This window comes from Fringilla coelebs (assembly GCF_963513975.1).
Source record: "Fringilla coelebs genome assembly, chromosome: 1".
In the NCBI taxonomy this organism is placed as follows: domain Eukaryota; kingdom Metazoa; phylum Chordata; class Aves; order Passeriformes; family Fringillidae; genus Fringilla; species Fringilla coelebs.
In genome coordinates this window covers 14,344,514-14,367,039 of record NC_140028.1, presented here as the reverse complement: position 1 = coordinate 14,367,039, position 22,526 = coordinate 14,344,514, and the positions used below count along the sequence as shown (strand labels likewise).

The window sequence follows — 22,526 nt, the reverse complement described above, 5'->3', positions numbered from 1 at the left end:
TGAGCTTCCACAGAGCGTCGTGACCTTGGTGGTTCAAGTGTACTGCCTTATACCTCCCTGCATGCCAGAGAGCCTCTCATGTCATCAAAAGTCACTGGAAGACACTTGAGCTACCCCTCACACCTGTGATACCAACCCTCTAGCAAACCTATGCAGCTTTTGCTACTCTCTTAATGTCATGGAGGATGAGTTTTGAAGTGTCCCAGGGCTCCAGCTCAAAGATCTGTCATGCTTTTGGCTGAGGAATGCCTTACCGGTGGCTAGCTACCTCCATCTCACTTCACTTCAGCCATGCTAAAGTAAAACTCAGGTGTTAATATCTAAAATAGGCAGCAACTTCTAAAATTGATCCTATATGTGAAAAAATAAATCAATCTACTTACCAGAGGTTGTCTCAGAGGGATGCCTCTCTCTCTCTTGCTGTTAGCATTTCAAACTCTGCACATGCTGTCCTACCTCTTAGAGGAGCATTTTAGTCTTCATGACCTCTTCCTTGGGAGGAAGGGTCAACACAGCCTACTTTTTTGTTAGACCTTATGTTCTATAGAACTGTAGATTAAAACCAAGTTGCAAACATCCCACCAGATTATTTTGTGTAGCTTTTTACTGGCTCTTGCCTGCAACGTGACCCTTCAAGTTTATGTCATTACCCTTTCTTAGGGGACAGCAGGCTTGGAGTGACTGATAGCCAATTCCCTCCTCTGAGGATAACTGTAACTGTAAGAAATTTCAGTGTGAACATGTGGAACAAATTACAAATGGGATATCAGTGTGCAAAAGCCAACATGAAATTCTATAATCATTAAATAATCCAGTACAGGAATTTGCACTGGCCTGCATTTTGCAAGTTGCAAAACTGTGCAGGGAAGGGTATGGATTTCAGGCTGCAGTTCCACAAGCACCCTGTCATGACTCTTTGTCACTGCATGAAGACAGCTTCTTCTCCCTCTTCCTCCTCTTTTGTTCCTGTTTCAAGCTGCCAAGGCCCACTCTACCTTGGTGTCAGCTCTCGCACTCATTACACCCTGCAGCCATCTGCACAGCTCTGTTTACTAGCTCAGAAGAAAGTTCTCCACTTTCTGTTACTCTTCTGTCTGTTTAGTGACTTGAATTGCAACAAGCAGAGCACCTAAAAGTGGGAAAACTAACATAAGACGCATTGCAGATTGCGTAGCTAGAGCCGGGAGGAATAGTGTATCTCCTTTTAACAGCAGTGAATGGATGAAATCAGCCAAACCCAGGTGACAGAGCCAAAGATTTACCCAGAAATGGTCTGCAATTCTCTTGAAATTGTATTTCCTTCAGTCATGTGATAAAGTGCTTGATAAAAATTGCTGTGTACATTCTTTGTCTTAAAGATAAGGTCAGATGAGACAGTCGTTTCAATTCTCTTTTTGTTTCCAGCTCTATGAATCTGTACTTTGTGTGTTTGCAGTATGAGTGGAATTAGAGGCTGTTTGCAAGTATTCAGCTTAAATGCATGTCTTCCAAATTTACAGAAAGTAATCTCAAGCTGTAGTGCTTACAGTCCTAAGGTGTCCCTCTCTCTAATGAAGTGAAGGCAGATTGTGTTTTTCTCTCTTGGCCATTGATGGACCTCTAGTACTCTTTTGGACTCACAAAGGTGCTCATTAAAAGGACTCTACTGGATTGAACCAAAGGTCTATCTAGTCCTGTGTTCATCTCAGCGTCTATAAACAGATGCGTAGGGAGCAGCAGGGAAAGCACATATGAAATGTCACACAAGTGCTTGCCTTGTGAGACTATTATTTTTAGAACAGAGAATTTCCTGAGCTGGATGTGGCTGCTGTCTGCTTAGTAACACCATGTAAATTTCTTTTCCAAGTGTTTTTTCTCCTTGGTTCCAAGTCCATTCTTTTGCGTCCAGAGCCACCTTTGGTAATAAATGCCACTATTCTACTATGGGCAATGCAAACAACACCTTCTTCCCATTGTCTGCACTCTCGGTATTACTAGGTTCACTTGATTCCTTTTTAGTTTTTCTTGTGGTTCTATCATTTTTGTTCTGATTCGATGACAGTATTGCAAGTGCTTTAGCAGAAAAAATTTCCATGCACAAACGGTATGTGCACACAGATATAAGGCAATGAGTAGGCAATCAAGGTATTGCATGTGTTTGCAAATGAAAACCGTGGTTGGACCACTGAAGAAGATGCCTCCTCCTGGACTTTTTTAAAGAAAAGGGCAATTTTTTTTTCCCCATCAAAAATGTTGACAGTATTCGTGACCTTGCAATTTATTTCCCGTTTCCAAGACAAAATGTTCCTCTGCCCAGAAGAATTCTGCCTCCTCTGTCGCCTGGAGACAAAGAGTTGATGTGAGCAGGGGACCAGGGTTTGAAAATAACCCCTGGGTGGCAGATAAGCGGAAACGGGGACAGCAGGAGGGCAGTAACAGTTTTTGAGGTTGAAACCCCAGATCATCAGCTCCCTTTCTACTATCCGCCCCGCGCTGCGTCTCCAAGGATCACTGCCAAGTCGCAGCCCGCACTACCTGAGCGGGCAGCGGTCGCATCTCCTCCCGCGCAGTCGGATCGGCTTCTCCCGAGCTCATTGCTCCTCCGAGCAGCCCCGCGTTGAAGGGAGGACGCGGGACTTCGCATCCGCGGGAAAGAGCCACGGGCGGGGAGCGCTGCGCTCCCCCGTGCGCGGCCGCTTTCTGCCTCCCGGGCCGGGGCTGGCGGGGCGGGCAGCGGCAGCAGCCGCTTGGCTCGCAGCCCCCGGCGGGGAGCCGGCCCCTTCCCGCGGGGGCAGCGCCGACCCTGCCGTGTGACAGCCGGGGGGGGCCGCTGCTGCCTCGGCGAGCCCGGCTGCGGCGCGGCGGCTGCAGCCATGTGTTTCTCCGCCTGCCAGTGACACAATAACACGGGAAGCGGCGGGAGGGATCCGAGCCTGCCGAGGGGAAAAGTGACCTGCGGCGCTCAGGTGAGCCGGAGCGGCAGGAGGTGGCTGTCGCTGCCCGCCACCCCCGCGCACAGCTCCGGAGCCGGGCGGGAGGCGCCCCGGAGCTGCCGGCGGGGGCAGCGCGGCCGGGGGGCGGCGAGCGCCGGTCCCCCCTCACCCGGCGGTGCTGTGCCCGCAGGCCGGCGGCGATGGAGGAGGGCATGAGCAGCATGCAGCAGAAAGCGGCGGAGCTGGAGCACATGGCCGAGGTCCTGCTCACCGGCGAGCAGCTCCGGTAAGCGGTGCCTTCCTCCCGCTTTGCCGGGGACGCGTACCCGGGGTCAGCAGCAGCCCCGCTGACGGCGGGAGGGGGAGGTTTGGGAGGCGGAGAGCGAGGGTCTGTCCCCGCGGACTTTCTTTGCACCGGAGCACCTGCCCTGCTTCCATTGCGGCCCCGGGCTCCGGCCCCGCTTCCAGCAGCGACGAGGATGAGGCGCCGCAGCGGCTCTGCGAGCCCGGGGAGGTGAAGCACCGCGCGGGGGGTTCTGCCGCGGGCACCTCCGCTCCCCTGCGTGGAACAGGAGGCGGCTGGGGAGAGGCTGCTGCGTCACTAAAGGCATCAAACGCTGCAGGAAAGCGGCGTCTTTAATGCTAAGAAACCCCAAAGAAACCATAAGAGGTAAACTGTGTCAGCACCCCACGGAGAGCCGAGGCGAGCGCAGGGCAGCGCTCCCGCACAGCCCGGCCGGCACTGGCAGCGGCGCCGGGCACTGACCCCGCAGAGCTGCGCCTCACTCCAAGGGACTGTTTTTATTTTGCATCAGCTGGTCCCAGCAGATGGAAGGGGATCCCTACTGTCAGTGCCAGCAGCAATTAACAGTGCTGTGTGACTGGAGTTGTGAGCAGCACAGGAGCTTTGAAGAAAAATGCCTGACTCAGTTAATTTTTAATTCTCTGGTGTATGCTGGCTATGTGTGCAAGCTGTACCTATACAGTACAGAGGAGAAAAAGTAATTTTAATAATGTCAATTTGGCGATGGACCATCTTGTGACTCAGGAAGAAAAATCTCACTATAATGTGTTATATAAGTAACTAGAAGGGGATAGTAAACATATTTTCCCAGTAGTTTTTCTTGATTTTTTAAAAACTTTTTTCTCAGATGCCAGACAAACACTGAAAAGTGTTAGAAATGTTCCTTGCTTTGGCAGATGCCATCATTGCTGCTAGTGCAGACACTGTTACTGTTTGCATCCACGAAGTAAGGAGAAATGCCACTTTGTGATGCACACCAGTGATAATCCTGTTTGGCAAGTAAATGTTATTTTGGTGATTTGGCTGCAGTACATGCCAGTGCCTCCTTCAAGTTTGAGATTCTGCTTCAAAGTAGCCTTTAGTGTGACAGAGTACACTGGTGTGGGTTGAGCATCCAAGTGTCAGATAAGAATTCTGTTGTTCCTAATTTATGTTACTAGAAGTTGAAGATTTCAGGCTAATACTAAATTTCTATGAAGACCACATTAATCTTTCTGCATACCTCATAGTTAAATGCAAAAGCAAAAGCTTTGCAATCTTTCCCAAAGGAGAAACTGAGGAAATGTTATCAAGTCTGGCTCCTAGAATCAGCTCATCTGTGTTGTTACCAAGAACTACATTTGTCATTTTATTTATTAAGGTATTGAAACACAGTCATCTTTTTGAGCAAGATGATTTGCAGATACAAAGTAACTATTGCCCATCCTGTGAAGTTATCCGTGGACATTCCTTCATTAATCTATAAGTGGCTTAGATCTGCTTGGACTGGGAGTTCATGAACAAGTCAGTGTGCATAACGTCTGGCTGCTGCTGAGCAGGGAGATCCGCTTTTCTTCTGGCCCTTTTCATTCTACCCAGCAGTGTAGTCCCACCTAATTGTGCCTGCTCAGGTAACTTCTTGGATTTCTTGAAAACAGATCCAGTGTGGTGATTTGGTGTGTAGGTTGATTTTCTGATCTGCTGACTTCCAGAAGCTACAGAAAATAGGTGTTGGGAATGTGTAGGCAGGAAGAAGAAGTGGTTGTGGTGGAGAAGACACAAAATTTCCATTTGGATAGCAGTGAGCTATTGGGTCAGCAGGAACTGTTTTGTGAAACTGCACCCAAAATTGTCTGCTTACCCCCGATTTTTTCTTAACTTCATTCTGTTTCTCTGTTGAGATATTTTGTGCAAAAGATTTGTATTCTTCAGTTTTCCAGGCAGTAAAAGCCACAAATAAGTGATATAAGACTGGCTGGCAGACAAGTTTTAGCCAACCCTGCATTTAAAGTTTCCCTTTTCCTGTCCAAGATAAGCATATAATTGTTAATGCGAAATGAAAATGTGGAGTGTTTTCAGGATCAAAGACAGTTTATATCAGCAGCCTTTGGGGCAGGCAAACAGATGATAAAAACCCAGCACACACGTGCACTCAAGGCAGCATACTGTACTCTATTCTTAGTGATGCTTACAACTGCAAGATTCCCCAGTGGGATTGATGCAGCCAGACAGGTGATTATGTGTATTTGGGTGAAAGTGCATGCAAGACGAGCACATAACTGAGGAGTAAAAGTGTAAAATGAAACTACGAGCATGGTATTACTTACACAAACCCAACCAAATGGAGGTATTTAAAGCACTCTTGTTCTAGACCAAACAGCACGTGTGTCTAAACTCAAATACTTACCAGAGCTGCTTGATTTAAATTCCTTGCAAAGTTCCTAATGCCTGTCTCACTCTGGCCTCCCGTGTTGCCTCACAGCTCTCATTGCCATGGGCTGTTGCATGTCTGTCCTTCTCTGGCAGGGAACTGATGCACTGAGGGTCAAAGTTGTCTGAGCAGCACCCTGGCAAGCCTAGCTTTGCACACTGGAAGTGCCTGTGGTGGGAATGGAAGCCCTGTGCCCTCTTCCACTCCCTAGACAAGTGCACAGTGGCTGGGGGAGGGAAAGGAGTAGGACAAAGAGTTTTTTCCTTCTCCTTGTTCCTGTCTCTTGGTTGCTTGTGATGTGTGTTTTGCCTTTGCAAGGTCAAGAGCCTCTGCCCTGATGTGTGCAATATCAGCTAGCACCCAGGAACTTGGCTGCTGGCAGAAGGCTATGATGTAAATCCTGGCCCATGGGTGGGGTGATTTATGGAAAAAGAAATAAGAGCTGTATGTTGAGCTGTATGTTAGATAACATGATAAATTTTTACATCCAATAGTGTCCTTTGCCTCTGTACTCAGTAGCTGTCTGAGCAAATACCTGACTCTTACTTTTGGTTAATAGAAACTTATCTTTTAAAGTGAGGACATAGAAGTTTGGCTCTTGGTGAGCCTTTAAATTATGAAGCTGACAGCTGTGAAGGAAAGCTGAAGATTTCAGCAGTGTGGACACCAGCACAGACCCTTTGGCAGCTTCTGTTGCTGTGCAAGAGATTGGCAAGAGCAAGGCAAAAGCTGGGCTGGCCACAACCCGGCTGTGAGCTTTGACACCGATGGTCCTGCAGGGCAAACTGTGGAGGCTCTGGCTGCCTGACAGCTCCAGCCACCCAAAATCTCAGCTCTTCCCTTTGTTCTGCTGCAGAGACCCTACAGCTCTTCAGTGGTGAGCTCTCTCTCCTCAGGAGGTTGCAACAGCACTGTCCTTAAAATGCTTGAGAGGATCACGGGGCCTTCAGATTCCTCAGGACTGGGAGAGCCCTTGGAGACCTACACCCTGCTACATCCCTGCCTGGTACAGCCCTGGGCAACAGAATGTCCCTGAGCTTCCCTGGCCTTGCTGGGAATGGCTGAAGGAAAGTGCCACATCCATAGTCATTCTTGGAAGCTCAATAACAGCACTACTGAACTTGTTAAGAATTTTATCAGAAGCAGAGCAATTCCAAGCTCTTTTCTCTCACAGTTGAAGGCAACAGGTTGTGCCCGTTTCAGCACTGTTTGGCAGAAGGATTAAAGTATTATGTCTGGGTTTGAGCACTGACTTGGATAGAGCTGATCTTGCCCTCTGGCAACCAAAAGCGTTTTCAATGGGCATGTTTTGATATAGATGCTTGTTGCCTGTCTTCCAAGGTAAGAGTGTCTGAAATCTCCTCATCTACTAATTGTTTCTTGATGCCAGATTGCCACCAAAATCTTGTGTATCTCCCAAGAGTCCCTCATTTCTCGCAGTAAATGTGCCTAGTAATTCCAGAATCCTCAGGCTTCAGTCAACTGAGCAGCAATATTTGAACACCTATTATTACCACTGTATATGGTGTACAGTTCTCTGTAGCAGGTGTAACTTCAATGACATTTAATGTCTCTGCAGACTTTTGGATCCCTCTTTATGGTCAGTTTTCACAAGAAACTACATCTTTTCCTATCTACACTTCTGTTAAATAGTTGGGTAAATGAAAATGTTTTATTTATACACACTTCTCTAGATGAGGCAGTGATTTTGATAAAATAGTTTTTATAATCAGCATCATCTTTCTTTCTGCTTGGAAAAATATGCAGCATGTTTCTTAGAGGTTTTTCTTTTTTTGGAAGAGACAGAAGTTTCAACAGAAATTTATTTCCCTTTTTTTCAGAGTTGGTGTATGGATTTTTATTCACAGAGTTAAAGGTTTTACATGATAAACAGCTACACATTTTGAAGCTGTAAGACAAAACCAGTTTCACTCATCTTCCAAAGGTTTTACTTCAGGAACCTTATCACTTTTAGAAGCCACACTTGAGTGCATAACTTTCAGAGTCATTAACCTGTGAAGGGGGGCAGCGCCTACAGCTTCATAGCTTTTTTCTTATTCTAAGCAATAAACAGTCAACATTTTTTTTATGGTGGTAGGATTGAAAAGTTCATTAGCACTGTAAGGTGCAGAAAGCCCATGGCACAAAACAGTGACAGTTTCTAGAGCAATGATATCAAAAAACCCTTAGTGTTAATGTATTGCTGTGATACAGAATTACATAAACTGTACAGTTACAGAATTTATTAAATGCCATCACTGTGTTTGAAAGTGTGTTAAGACTCTGTTGTAAGCTTAGACTCTAAAAGGATTTGCGATATATAATTGCCTAGAGGTCATTTATTCTCAAGTCACATCCCTAGATGTTAAACTAACATCTATGCCATTTGAAGAACTGACAGAATCTCTTAAAATGAGATTTTGTAATCTGCCTAAGACAATCCAATTTTGTACTTCCTCCTCAGGGAATGATTGTTTTTCTACCCCCTGAACATTTTTCTTGCCACTTCCTTAGTTCTTCACCAGTGGTTGCATTTCCCAAGAGCTGATTCGGTTCAAAACTAACCCTGAAAAAAGTAGTTTTCCGTTGTCTCACTTGAGAAGACTCTTGTATGCTCACTTCTTCAGTGTGGATAGAACACAGAGATTACATCATCAGATCTCTGTGGAACAGACTCCTCCAGAACTCTCTGTACAAATAATTTCATTTCCATAAATTTGTTTTCCAGAATCAAGCAACCAAAAATTTCTTTGTGAGGTTTTACCAGAGTGATACATTGAAAGAAAAGATGTCAAAGTGAAGTTTGGTAAAGCTGCAAAATGAAGTGTTCTGAAATCAGGTTTCCCACTAACTCTACTCTATCACAACAATTTCAATTACATATTTTTATTACTATAAGTTATTAAAATTTTTTTAAAAGTGTTTCTCAAATTTTTGTGTTCATTTTTCCTAGAGTCTTTGATTCTTCATCCTTTCATGTGTTTCAGTCTTGCCTGTTGGTACTAATTCTAATGACAAACCCCATATATATATATATATATATATATATATATATATATATATATATATATATATATACACACATATATATATATGAGATTCCTGGGCCAGGAATTTAAATTTCTCCTGTCCTTCAGTAAAATCTAGGCTATTCAACATTTCTAGAAATGAAGATGTAAGGCTTTGTTTCCTTATTTCTTTCCTTGTAATGCCTTTTAATAATTCAGTTGTTGCCCTCAGCAGCTTTCCTCAAGTGCAGCTCAGAGATCAAGTCGTTTACAAGGCATGTGCAAATAGTGATCGTTCTTTCACTGTGTACATAAGAAGGCAAATGTTGTATGAGTGGTTTGTGCTGTATATTTTATGTATTCCGTTCCAGATGGAGTCAATCATTAACTTTTGTCTCAGGTTAGCAGAGATCAGCAGGCGATTTGATGTGTATAGCATGTGCAAGAATATTTTTTATTTATTTAATGTTAGAGGAGTTGCCTATGAAAAAGTGAAAGAAACTTGTTTTAATGTTGATGGTCATGCAGGGAAGGCAGAATGAATGTGCCAAAATCAATCTAGGTTTGCATTTATTACATGAACCCTGCTTCTGTGGGCCATAGGCTGGCACCATGACAGAGAAGTCTTCCTATCACTTGTCATCATAATTTACTGTTTGTGTAGCAGTAGTGCCTAGGAATTTGAGCTGTTTATCAGGTCCCATCAGGGGTAGCTGCTGTATGCTCTGAGGAAAAATAAAGCCCTTGCAACACAAATCTTGGCTGCAGTTGGTTGTAGCGTCTTGCAGCAGTGGTGGGTTCTGGACAGTGAGGGATGGTCTCTGTGAAGCCACCAAGATGGGATTCTGTCAGGACTGGGATTTCTGGTTTGGGAGGTCAGACCTCAAGCCCAAGAGTGGCATCCTGAAAGCATAGAGAAAAATAACTCCCAAGTGTGGAGATATATTTTAAACAATTTTAATGTATAGACCGCTGGAATTCAATGGTGTTCTTGCCTTCCAGTTCCCTCCTCTGTGTTTCCCGGTCCTTTGGACTGGCTTAAGCACCTCTGGACCATCACCATATGGTGACCTGCACTGGGGGAGTGATCAGCAGAGCTTTTGGAAGGCTGGTATTTCAGTTGGGTCAGTTTTACAAACCAATTTACCACATGACCACAAAAAAGCTTTCTCTGAAGAAGTTCAGGGGGAGAAATGGGTGCTGGCTTCCCCCATGTCACTGGAATTGGCACGGTTTGAGGCTGTGGTTTACTGATAGAGCGGATCCAGCTGCAGGCTGCTACTGCCCCGCTCTTATCACTTCCCTTGCACTTCGCACTGGCATTTGTCCAGGATCAGAAGTTCAGGGAACTGAAGCAGCTGAAGCCAAATAAGAAAAATTTAACTTTCTAAACAGGTTCAGCATGGAGTCAGACCAGTGCCAGCACTAGAGTGAAGGAGACAGTGGGAACACATGGTCAAGTACAGGGAGAGGGAATGGTGGCAGCAGCCACTGCTGGGTTTGCTTGACCACCCCCTCAGGGTTTAATTTGCTGGATTCCCATTAAAAAATTTCAGACTCTGGTAGAAGACATTGTAAAAATGGTGTTGAGTTTAAAATGCCCAATGTAGATGCTATTATTGGACAGGAACAGAGACTAAGTTTGACAATGTTTTTTTTCTTTCAAGGCTTTTACCTTTACTTCTGCACTCTCGTCACAGTATTGTGTGTGAATGGACATTCAAATACTGACATTTCATGTGTTTTGAAATTTGTACTGTGCAATTTGCATGACCAGCTTATCACCAGTGTGACAGCACTACTTCAGAAGGCAACCCTGACCTTAATTATCAGCCTTTCACAGTTTTCATAGTCTTCATCTTAGCAGTGCCTCAATCTAGTAAATGTGTTCAGACCTCAAGATGCAGATGCAGTTAGTTGCAAATAATTAAAAATTATTTCTGATTGCACTTGCTAATTTGGAGTGAATACAGAAGCATGTTTCCACATCACAAGGCTGTAATTCTCCTTTTCCATGCAATTGGGTGGTTGGGTCATAGACCCAGCTGTGTCATAGGGATTTGCAGGCAGATGAGAGTTTTCTGGTTTCTGTGAGGAGCCAGGGGAAGGTCATGCTGTGGGTTTTACAGGACTGTTGATTCAATGTGTCTGGCTACTGCTGCTGAAAGGAGCAGCCCAATTCCCTTGGACTGGGGCTTCTGCTGTATGGCTGGTGCACTGCACTGGTGTGTGTCTGAGGCCATGGTAACAGTCTGGGGGCCCAGGCAGGGTGTCATCATGTCAAACTAGCACTGATGATGGTGTAAGGGGTAAGATCAGGGTGTCACCATGTCAAACTAGCACCGATGATGGTGTAAGGGGTAAGATCAGGGTGTCATCTTGTCAAACTAGCACTGATGATGGTGTAAGGGGTAAGATCAGGGTGTCATCATGTCAAACTAGCACTGATGATGGTGTAAGGGGTAAGATCACCCGGCCTGAGGTCAGGGGATGGGGACCCCACAGTGAAATTGTCTTCTCAGGGAATCAGTTCTTGAAGTTAAAAGTACAACCCTGCCAGTCCAGGAGCCCCTTCTCACCCCCATTCTTGCCCTGCTGAACCTTTGTTTACATGTCAGGTTTTTGGCAGAGATGATAACAATGCTAGACAAGATTTGGGTGACTCCATCCAAATGGGTCTGTGGCTGTTTGGGTGAGGTGCCTTCTCTATTAAGGCAGCAAACACAGAGATGCTCACTTGAAGGCAAAAAAAAACAAATGACAAACTGTTACTAAATGGTTGGTCAGAGTAAAAGCCAGCACACCTAAGAGATGGTGATAGCAAAGATGAGAGCTTGAAAGTCAAGTCTGTAATACTGTGTTAGGTGTGGCAGAAGAGGAAGGGATCTGGGAGTTAGACACTGTTATTCTTCTCAAGAACTGTGGCAGCTATATTTCCAAGCTGTAATGCTAGATAAGATTGTTGAGGACAGTGCATAGAAGATTGAGGTGGAAAATAATAGGGAAGGAGAGCTTTAAAAAGAACTTAAACTTTCTGGGGGAGTGGCATAGCTGTCCTGAAAGGGGCATTGCACAAGGAATCTGCAGAGACCAAAGTTCTGCGGATGCAGCACTATGATAGTTATCCTGCATGAATCTTATATGCTGTACCTGGTTTGGGAAGATTCTCCCACCCCCAGTAGTACAGTGGCCATCCAGCACAGTAGCCTTTGACTGCATGTTACAGAGGTTTTTGTGGGTTTGCTTCCTTGCTTCTCACACTAAGTACTGTGGGGTGTTTTTCTGTAGTGTTTCTGTTAGTGTCCAGCTGAACAGCTGTACAACCCACTGGCTCTGTGTCTGTACCTCTTACCTGTGTATTGGGCCAAATGGGTTTATTGGCAGTTAAAAAGAAGTGTTTGTGTGTCGTGTTTGTTGCTCTTCACATTGTGACTTGTGTCTTCAAGGCATTGTGGCTGCTTAAAGCAGGCCTGCCCATCCCTTTGTGTTTGCACAAGCCAGTCTTGGCCCTGGTTTAGGAGGCAAAGCGAATGCAAGATATAATTACAATATGGTTAGTAAAAACAATGATTTTTGATTTAATTCCAATGAGTATTGCAAAATATTCACAGGAAGCTGAATTTTTGAGGGTTTATCTGAGGAATCAATCCAACATTTATGCTCATCCTCTCTGGAAGGAGAATCTGACAACACACAGCCAACACATCACTCAAAGTTAGGATTGCAAATAATGGAAATTACTTCTGAAAAGATATTAGCTAGGCATTATTTATAGCACTGATTGTCAGCAGCGGAACAATTTCCTTTCATTTTTTTCTGAAAAGATCCTTGTCTTGATAATCATACATCCTTTTCTGCAGTAGCATATAATTGTATAGCTTAGAAATTAGGGGGATATAATAGAAAGCTGTTAATTGTTTCCTGATGCTCAGGATATAATTAAATTACACTTTCCCCTAGTTGAAATTAATTAATTCTTACTAAGATGTAGAAAAAGTAACTTAGCTTAAACTGCTATTTTGCTGGTTGTTCAGTGCAAACAGAGGGAGGTTATCACAGGAAGAAGCTCAAAGTAGAGTTATCATGCATAAATCCCAAAAGAGATTGTACAAATACCATTTTGAAAGTGTCTAGAAGCTTAAAAACTTGCCTTGGACAATTATTTTCAAAACTCTTAGCATGTTAGACAAACTCACACCTTTCAAGACTTTTGGGAAATGGTAGAAATAGGTGAGATTAAATGAGGTTAATAAGTAGATCTCTGTGCCAAGAAAAATGGATCCATAATAGGAGCCATTGGTATCATGTTACTACATGTCTAATTAGACAAGGGATGAAAATGGGCTCCTGAAAACACACTGAACAGAAGAAATAAAACAAGGTTTATTAAAAGCTTTATTTTATTTTAATGTGTTTTATTTATTTATCTTTAATTTATGCAAAATGCGCAACTCTAAAATACACTGCCAAAAATTGTCTTGCTACAAGACTCAAGCCCCAAGGAGGGCTGGTTCTCAGGCTGGGGTTGGGCCAGGGCATGTGATATACAAGGAGGTGCTGAGGGCTGGATCTGCTCAGCCTGGAGAAGAAAAGGCCTGGGAGATTCTTCTGGTTGCAATTACTAAAATGGGACAATGTAGGGAAAGGGGGAGAGAATTTTCCAAAATGCACAGGGATGGTACAAGAGGCAGTAGCAAAAATTTGCAAGGGACTTTCTAATCAGATATTTAGAAATAATTATTGTCTGTGAGGGTAAGTAAAAAACTGGAATAGGAGTCCAGAGAAGCTCTGAAATATTAAAATCTTGTCTGGACATGACCCTGAGCAACTTGTACTAACTGGTTGTTCTTTCAGCATAGGTTGGACCAGATGACCTCCAGAGATCCCTTGCAACTGAATAGTTTATCAAGGCATAGTGTGTTGTCTTCTTTAAGCTGTGGTAGCTGATATTACCAGTTTTTTGTTATTGGCTGGTAACCAGAGAAAATTAGCCACTCAGTGACACTGGTGGGAGGGCTTCTAAGAATGCCTCCTAACCTACTCCAGTGCAAAAGCAGCTGCCTTGGTTTGTACCACTGCTCTCACATTGTCCAGCTTTTCAAGCAAATTTATGGATGAGAAATGAATCCATTTCCAAATGACTCCCAAGAACTTTTGAAATCTCTCTGTTTCAGCTAGGGTTTTTAGGAAGATGTGAAGGTGACAGCCTGACTCTCTTGACCTCAATGTCTTCAGTTAGGCTAGGATTTTACCTCAGATGATGTGAGATTCATCAAATGCCAACATCACAACTCTTCCCACCACCAAGATTTCCGAGATGTTTGTGATCTGTAGATTCATGCCTCGAGAACTTGGGGTACAGAAACCAAAGTGCACATATTTGGGACATGCTGGTTTTATAGCATTCCTTGAAGAGTGAGAAAAGGGAAAAGACTGGAGACAGTGTAGAGGGCAATATGTGCTCTAAGGCCAGTAGGTCACGGTGCCAGAAATGCTGCTGGCTGTCCCATGTTGGCATTACAGGAGGAACAGTAATCTCAGGGCCAGCCATCTGCTCCTCTTTCTGCGTGACACTCTCAGATCCCCTCATGCTGTGCACAAAGGAGGGACCAGTTTGGGAGTTTGTTTGTGTGCACACTGTGTGTACAGGTTCCTGTGCATAGTCCTGCAGCTCCAACTTTGCTTGTGGAAAGAGGATTTTCATTCACATATTGAAAGAGGAAGGCATTTGAACTATTAACATTTTCTTCCCTTGGAGGGGCACATCTCATCTGGTAGCCTGTCCTGCAATCAAAGACATGCTTATATCAAGCATGTGTCCTACCATTATTCCACCTATTTAAAAATAATAATATTTCTTTCAACACACACAAAACAATGAATTTTTTCTCTTTCTCTATATGCCATTGTGCTTTATCACAACGTTGCAAGGCCTAGGTCCTTTATAACTGTTTCCTCATGGGGGAAAATCCAATCTCCTTAGTTTTCTATAAAGTGGTGGTTTTTCCAAGTGCTATGCTTTGGGCCTACTGTCATGAATCAAACACCAGTGGTTGAAAGATAATTGCTTGCATTCAATTTGTTGGGCTACAAGTGGCTAGAGCTGCTCCAAACTAATGTATTACTTACTTCATATTACTTTTTTGGGTTGAATCTGTAAATCAACACCAGCTGAAACACTGTTTCCTACATAATTTCACATAAAATATGTTTGTACCCTGTGTTGCTTGCTCTTCTGATGAATTTGGAACATCTGAGTTTAGATAGGACCAGTAACAAAAGTACTCTTGGGAAAGATATTATAGGGCCAAAGGAGAAAGAAAGAACTGTTCAGGAGAAGCACAATAAAAATGGAAAGAAGAATCAATTTAAACATATCGTGGCTAAGGAAAAGTTCCAGTGGAGTGGAAATTGGGAAATTTTGCTTGCAGGCTGAAAATTACACAGCACATCTTTTTATGTGAAATATCAGTATTCCCTCTGAGAAAATGAAAAACCTGTAGGAAAAGGCCAGAAAGGTGTTGGCCAGTTGATCAATGGTTTAATGTCTTCAGTGGCCACAAACCTTTTGCAATTTCAGCAGTTCATATCTGCACAGCCTACTTACATATGGACTGAAATGTTGTATATCTTTATCTACAATCTGGATGAGGGGATCAAGGGCACCCTCAGCAGCTTTGCAGATGATACCAAGCTGTGTGGGAGTGTTGATCTGCTGGAGGGCAGGAGGGCTGTGCAGAGGTCTTTGGACCGGATGGATCAGTGGGCTGAGGCCAATCTTATGACGTACAACAAGGCCAAGTGTCAGGTCCTGCATTCTGTTCACAACCCCACACAATGCTCCAGTTGGAGTTGAGTGCCTGGAAAGGTGCCCTTGGGAAAGGACCTGGGGGTGCTGGTCAACAGTGACTGAACATGAGCCAGGGTGTGCCCATGGCCAAGAAGGTCAATGGCATCCTGGCCTGGATAGAAACAGTGTGGCCAGCAGGACCAGGACAGGGATTGTCCCCCTGTGCTCAGCACTGGTGAGGCTGTACCTCAAATCCTGTGTCCAGTTCTGGGCCCCTCACCACAAGGAGGACATTGAGGGGCTGGAGTGTGTCCAGGGAAGGGCGACAGAGCTGGGGAAGGGTCTGGAGCACAAGTCTGATGAGAAGCAGCTGAGGGAACTGGGGGTGTTTAGCCTGGAGAAAAGGAGGCTCCGGGGAGACCTTGTCTCTGAACGGAGGCTGTACCTGGGATGGGTTGGTCTGTTCTCCTAGGTAACAAGGAATAGGATGAGAAGTAATGGCCTCAGGTTGAACCAGAGGAGGTTTAGACTGAACATTATGCAAAATTTCTTCACTGAAGTGATTGTTAAGCACTCTAACAGGCTTGCCCAAGGAAGTGGTGGAGTCATCATCCCTGGAGGAATTTAAAAGATGTGGCACTTAGGGACCTGGTTTAGTGGTGGACTTGCCAGGCTTAAGGGTTGGACTCGAAGATCTTAAAAGTATTTTCCAACATAAACATTTCTATGATTCTGTGATTTTCTCATTCAACTGGTTTTGGTTACATTCAAATTAAGGCCTAATGAACGCTGTACTGGGCTTTGATAGCCAGCATGAATAAGGGCCAAACCTTGGTACATGCACTAGGCACGCTCCACCTGCCTGGGTAGCTGCAGCTAGAGGTCTGTTGTTCCAACTGTGCTTGTTCAAACCACCTGAGGAGCAACCATAAGCTGCAACAGATCTTCCTTTCTTCAGGCAAATGATGTCAGGGCTGGTCTTGAGGTGCTGAATCATCTTGAGGATGATTAACACAGTGTTGGGCCATTTAGACCAATGATAGGTGAATATCTGAGTTTGTGTAAAGGCACCGTGCAGGCCTGAACCACTCAGCTCCTCTTATCCTGTTGCCCATCTAAAGCCTATCTCTAACTGTCTGTGCAACATGTGTTTTGGATTCTAGTTGAGGCCCAAGACCAAGTTTGGAGCATGCTGTAAACATAACCATGTTGTTACAATCTAAATCCAGCAGCATTCTACTGGGTCTGATCAGTGAGTAAAGCTGATGCTGTTACTTGGTGAATAAGGGTCAGGATGCGTGCTCTGAGTTATTAAAGCAGTAGGAAGTCACATTTTGAATTTATTGTCAGATCACATAAATACCTGTTCACTGAGATTTCTGCATGTGTGGAGAGAGAATATGCTAACAAGGAGAAATGGCAAACACATGGCCCAGCAATGGGAGCAAGCTGTTCAGTAGAGCAGCAGAACTTCTGTGGATTCCTTAGGGATTTATTTATTATTTTAAAGGAAAGCTTCCATTAAGTCTTAAGAGGAAAGGAAGAGTGCTTCTGTAATTTTAATATTTTCAAAGCTTATATACTTATGAGCTTTTGACAATCAAACAAGACAAGATCATTGATAGCATCCTGACAGAAGGATCTATTCATAAAGAGTGGTTGTGCCACAGCTGTGTATCTGTTAATATCATAATATATGAGATGTAGAAAAATGCTGAGCCAATCAAACAAAACAATCCCCAGGCTAGATTTTTGCAAAAGGAAAATATTTTAAATAGACTCAGTATTTAACTATGATTTTTAATAATAGATTTTCCCTAATGATGAAGTTCTTCATTAGCCTACCAGAATTTAGGCAGTGAGCATCTTCATCCCATTAAATAATCCTCTTAAATTCACATGCCATAATTCTTGCTGTTACGGGTTTGCATGACCTAGATAGAGATTCAAAGCAGATAGGATGGTTTTTTGCCATTAAAACATTTGTGTCAGAGAGCAATCCTTCCTGTGTTTTAAAAATAAATGCAGTAGTGTTATGTTGCAAAATTGTTGAGTAAAATCATTGTTACCATCGGCATGCATTCATTTGGAACTCAGTGTAGTCTGGGGGAGTCAGTAGATTTCTGAGACATTTTTCATTTTTTCATCTACACATGGTGGTTTATTTTTTCTTTTTCTTTTGGCAGTGAGACCTTATTGAATGTTACAGAATTTTCTGTAAGAAGAAAATGTATAAATGAGCAGAATGTTAATTAGGATTATGCTGCTTTGTTGCCTCCAGCTGACTGGAAAGGTCATACTGGCTTATATTTTACTCTCAAAGACAAGACAACTAAAGGGAACTCTAAAAGGCTATAACACCATTTGATTTAGATTTCTAGCCTATTTTGATTTATTCACTTTAATAATTGCATACTCTATATTATTTTAATGAATAAAATAAATATGTGCCACTATATAAAATTAGACAAATTCCAGGCTAAGAAGACCAAGCTGACTATGACTATATAGACATGTTCTTTGCAGTAACTTCACAAGATCTCAGGTTAGAAGCTGGAGGTCCCTGCAAACCTGGTGATCTGGATCTCAAGAGGATGAGTGAATGTTGCACGTGGAGGCAGGAAAGCCAGCTGAGTTCAGACATGTAGAGACTTCAGCCAAGGGTAAAATGCAGAGCTGGTCTGTGCAGCTGGCAGAGGGATCCTCAGCCATTGCAGTTGCTCCTGCCTTCTACACTTTGATTTAGCAAGGAAGCAGAGCAGACCCTTGGTCTCTGTGCCTGCTGCTACCCAGCTGATGGGGTTTCCTCACAGCAGGCCCCCAGCTCTGTCCTGACACAGCTGTATGCCACAAAGGTTGCATGGTTTCCTTCAGATGCTGGAGAACCTGCCACTAGTTTGGTTTTGGCTGGCCTCATCCCTCCAATCAGCCAGGTGAGGGCTATTGGATGCTTGCACATTAAAAATGGAAACCAGGGAACAGCCCTTGGCAAAAACAAGGACGTTCACAAAATGGGGTCATCTCTCATACTTACAACTCCTGAGCTTTGGCAAACACACAAAGAATGTCTGTATATCTGCATATACATTTGTAATAAAAGCTTTGATATAAACAGCAAGTGTCTGAATATAGGCAGCTTTTGAACTTTCCTTTTTTGTTGCTGACATGAACCAGGACTTGAAAAAGGCTGAATCCTGTTATAGTGCATTCAAAGTTCAGCCTCTGATATTCTTCCACCTTACACTATTCCCAAGGTTGTTTGGTGATAGCAGTGTAAATCATGTAATTATAAACCACAGGACTGGAAAGTCACATGAAAGATATTACAGTACAAAATCCTTTGATATATTTACTATTATTATTCTTGCCTTAAGTAAGAATTAGAAATTTTTTCTCCAAAACTTTGTCTAATCCTTACATTAGGATCCCTCAACTCAACATTACTTAAATAGCTTTTCTTGCTCTCTGCTTTCAACTCACTGGAAAGATTATAGAGAACAATTCTGCTCTTCTCACTTTTTGTCTAGGTAAGGCCAGACTCCCACTCCAGTATCTTTCTCTTTGTTCATGAGACTGGTTCATCATTTCTCACACCAGAGTGGAGCTACATTGCATCTCTCTGAGCTGATCATTCTTGAATGAGATGTCAAAAATGAGATGTTCTGTAGTAACAGATACAATGACATAAGCAACTGGATTTCCCATAATTTCTGGAAACATCTCTGTTAGTAGAATGTGAGGTTGCCCTTGGTTTTTGCATGGCCTCAGCCTGTACCCAGTGAAAGTTTCACTACTGCCTATTCAGCTATTTCTGTTGCTTTTAGCCTCTGAGTTCCCAGTTTTCAGCAGAGCATTTTGTTATTAGTGCATAGTCTTACATTTTATAGTTTTACCTGTTCCTCCATGTCTAGTTATGAACTGTGAAGGTCATCCTCTAACAATTTAATTGCCTCTAGGCAATCCAGTCAAATGGATCATTACCTTCAGTGTTTAAAAATCTGCAGCAGTTTTCCAGCTTTGTTTTACAGTTTAGTGGTCAACCACTGAATTTCAATAGACTTCTGGAAGACAGTGGAAAGAGCTCCCTTGAATCATGTCTTTGGTCAGCGCAGCATCCTGCCTATTGTGGTGTTGGGAGCTGGAGGAGGGAGAAAAGCATGTATCAGTTGCAGATTTTTTTTGTTGTTGTTGTTATTTAAAGAAATTCAATGCAAAGTGGATTTTCTAGCGAGTACTTTTGCACTTACTGCTATCACAGTTTCCTTCAAAATAAAAATAAATCCTAGAAATGCAGTTTTAATAAACATGAAAGAAAGGAAGCTATTCATTCAGAATGTTAATAGATAAAAAAAATTTGATGGTTTTATTACAACATATTGTATATTGAAATAATATTGCATCTTTATTCATTTTAAGATGGACCCACATATTTGTTGGAAGCGAATAAAAAATTTCGAGTCCTAGCCCCAGTACAAAACCAAGTTTGTTAACGATTGTATGTAACACAAAGCATTTTATTACTCATTATCTTACCTGTTAGTTACTGGATATTTATGCTTAATGACAGTCATGATTCATCACAGTATTCAGATAAGAGTTTTGTGTGGAGATGGAAAACAATTGTGAAAAGCAATTGAGATATTACTGCAGTATGACGCTTTATTAATGATGAAGGCAGGTTTTTTATTCTTGCCTTCAGCAGGGTTGCCAAGGACCACTGAAAGAAGTCCAAACAGTTGGTGCTCCTCTGAAAAGTGCAGAATATCAGGGAAAAAATCTCCTGCAGGTCTGTAGTTCTCAGGCTGAGAGCAGCCATTCCTGGAAGGACTTTGAGCTGAGAGTTACTCATATAATGTCCCAGCAAAACTATTTGTCACTTATTGACAGGGTGGGAGAAATACCAAACTGCGCTCAAGATTAAGCACTTGACTGATTTCAGTTCTCCCATGGATTTCTTGGGTTATCTCTGGCACATAACAACCCCTTTTGCTGTTTGCACTCCAGGCTTGTTCAGTACTGTGCTGTGTTCTGGGCATTACAGATTTGCTCTTCCCCAGACGTGTGGGAGGTGGGTGTTCTTGTTTCTCAGGTGGTCTGCAACTTTCTGCAAGTGCCTACCAAGGTTAAAGTCAGCTTTGCCCTCTGGGTGAAAGAGGGGTCAGCCTTGCTGCACAAGGGACCTCAGCCTGTAACTTTTTTGGTTCCCCTACCCCCATGGCATGCCAGGTGCATCCAGGAGAGGAGTTCTCACACAGCAGGGCTTTCTAGTACCCACAGCTGTTTGTGTCTTTGGTGTAGCCCCTCTTCTTGAGTCCAGTGATGCAGGCCTGTAGCTGAGCATCCTATTTCCCAGCTGCTGGTCTGTCTCTCCAGGTTCCTGAATGGCAGTTCTAGAAGGAATATCTGTAGCAGTAGGATTTGGGCTCTCTGACCTGTATTTTCCCTGTTTAGCCCATTTAGCATTTCAAAGGAACAGTCTCTTCTTCTAGCCATGTTACTGAGATAACAGGCCTGCATTCCCTGACACAAATTTAATTGATTTTCACTGGCCTCCCTTGAGACCTCATTGCATCTTCCTGAGTTTGCTATCCATAAAATAATTCCTTTATTGAGAGGTTTTTTTTCATAAGTCATCAAGAGCTGGTGAGCTTATTACCATGTTAATCCAGTCATAGATGTCAATAATAACAGTTCTGCTATGGTTTCTGGTCTGTACTTCGAAATTTTGGTGGTCTTCAGTTTAGATTTGGGAAAATACCCTTGCAAGCACACATTGATTTAATAAGCCTAAGAATATCTGTGCAATGGAGACGCAGAAGATTAATGTGGATACAAAACCTAGTTGATTGACATTAGCAAAGATGGCTTGTTTTTGGGTGAAAAGTACATCAGTTCTTTTGGGGATCCACACAGTAGTATCCCATAGACTTTGACCTGCATACATTTGTCCTGTGGTGCAGCTCATCCATAACTGAGTGAGAAGCACAATTATGTCTGACTTCCATTTAGAGAGGGCGAGCTGTGATTAGCTGAGTTCTGACAGCTTCAGCCCCAAAAGTGAGCAGCCTGACTGAGTCAGTCTTCTGCTTTCCTTATAAGACTAGGGGCAGGTGAAATAAGAACTTGCCTGTGTTCTGTGTTTTCCTATTTATAAACCCCAGTTTTATGCTTTCCAGCAAGACAGAATCTCTTCAAGGTTCAAGTGCACAGGCAGTTAGATATAATATTTGTGTTTGAACACAGTTTACTTTAAAGTGAAATGCAAGTGAAATGGCTTGGCAAGCAGGGAGATTAGTCACTTCACAGCTTCTGTAGGTTTTACAAGGGATCTCTAGTTTTATGACAGATCAATACAAATACACAGATTTAATTTCTTCTGCAGTCTGGGGTAATCTGGAGGCTGTGGCTCCGAATTTCTGGCCTGAATTTGTGGGCTGAAAGAGAGTCTCTGAGAGACATCATGTTGATTTCATCCCAGACCCTGAGCAATGACTGTGTCTATTCCCCAGAGTTTGCTTTGAACTCTGACAGTGTTAGTAAGATATTATGAGTATTGGGGATATCCTTGTGCACCTTTGGTTGCAGGCTTAGTGGCCTTAATACTTTCTGAATGTATTAAAAAAAGACTTCATAAAAGAGGCAGTGGCAATATTTTCTTTAAAGCCACAGGGACACTGGTGAACTGCCATTTCTTTGGAAGCTTTAGGATTTCCTCTGCAGTGCACCAAGAGATGGTTTATGGCTCTGTGTTCTGGCATCTTCTCACTTTGACTGCATACATGGCTGTGGGCAAAAAAGGGGAGGCTATCGCAGCGATGTGAACAGCTATCACAAGCTGCTTTGACAACCTCTAAATGCATTTGAAATGGCAGAATTCCTGCTCTGCTACAGCTACCAAAACAGAAATATCTTCATCCTATTTCCAGTACGACCCCGTGTTTTAAAGGGTAATTTAGGTCCTATGAATATCAAGGAACAGAACTAAGTGATTGCAGAGCTGAAGCATAAATAGAAAGAGGAACAGGCAGCAGTGAAACGCTGACACTTCAGCTGAGACTTGGCAAGCCCAGATGGAAATGCTTGTCCCAGCAACACACACTGC

The 22,526-nt window shown here is 43.3% G+C and overlaps 1 protein-coding gene across 2 annotated transcripts in view; it reads left to right on the top strand.

The window, feature by feature from the left end:
• Window positions 1-2,839: 2,839 nt before the first annotated feature.
• The window catches only part of DEPTOR (DEP domain containing MTOR interacting protein), a 75,335-nt gene continuing 55,648 nt past the window's right edge, over window positions 2,840-22,526 (top strand). Inside the window, exons 1-2 of one of the 2 annotated variants that reach the window (XM_084202778.1) lie at window positions 2,840-2,945; window positions 3,103-3,198. In XM_084202778.1, the coding sequence (XP_084058904.1) occupies window positions 3,113-3,198 (86 nt within the window). In that variant the 5' untranslated portion in view covers window positions 2,840-2,945; window positions 3,103-3,112. Of the gene's footprint in view, window positions 2,946-3,024; window positions 3,199-22,526 lie in introns of those variants that run through there. The other variant, XM_084202779.1, reaches the window with a different exon arrangement.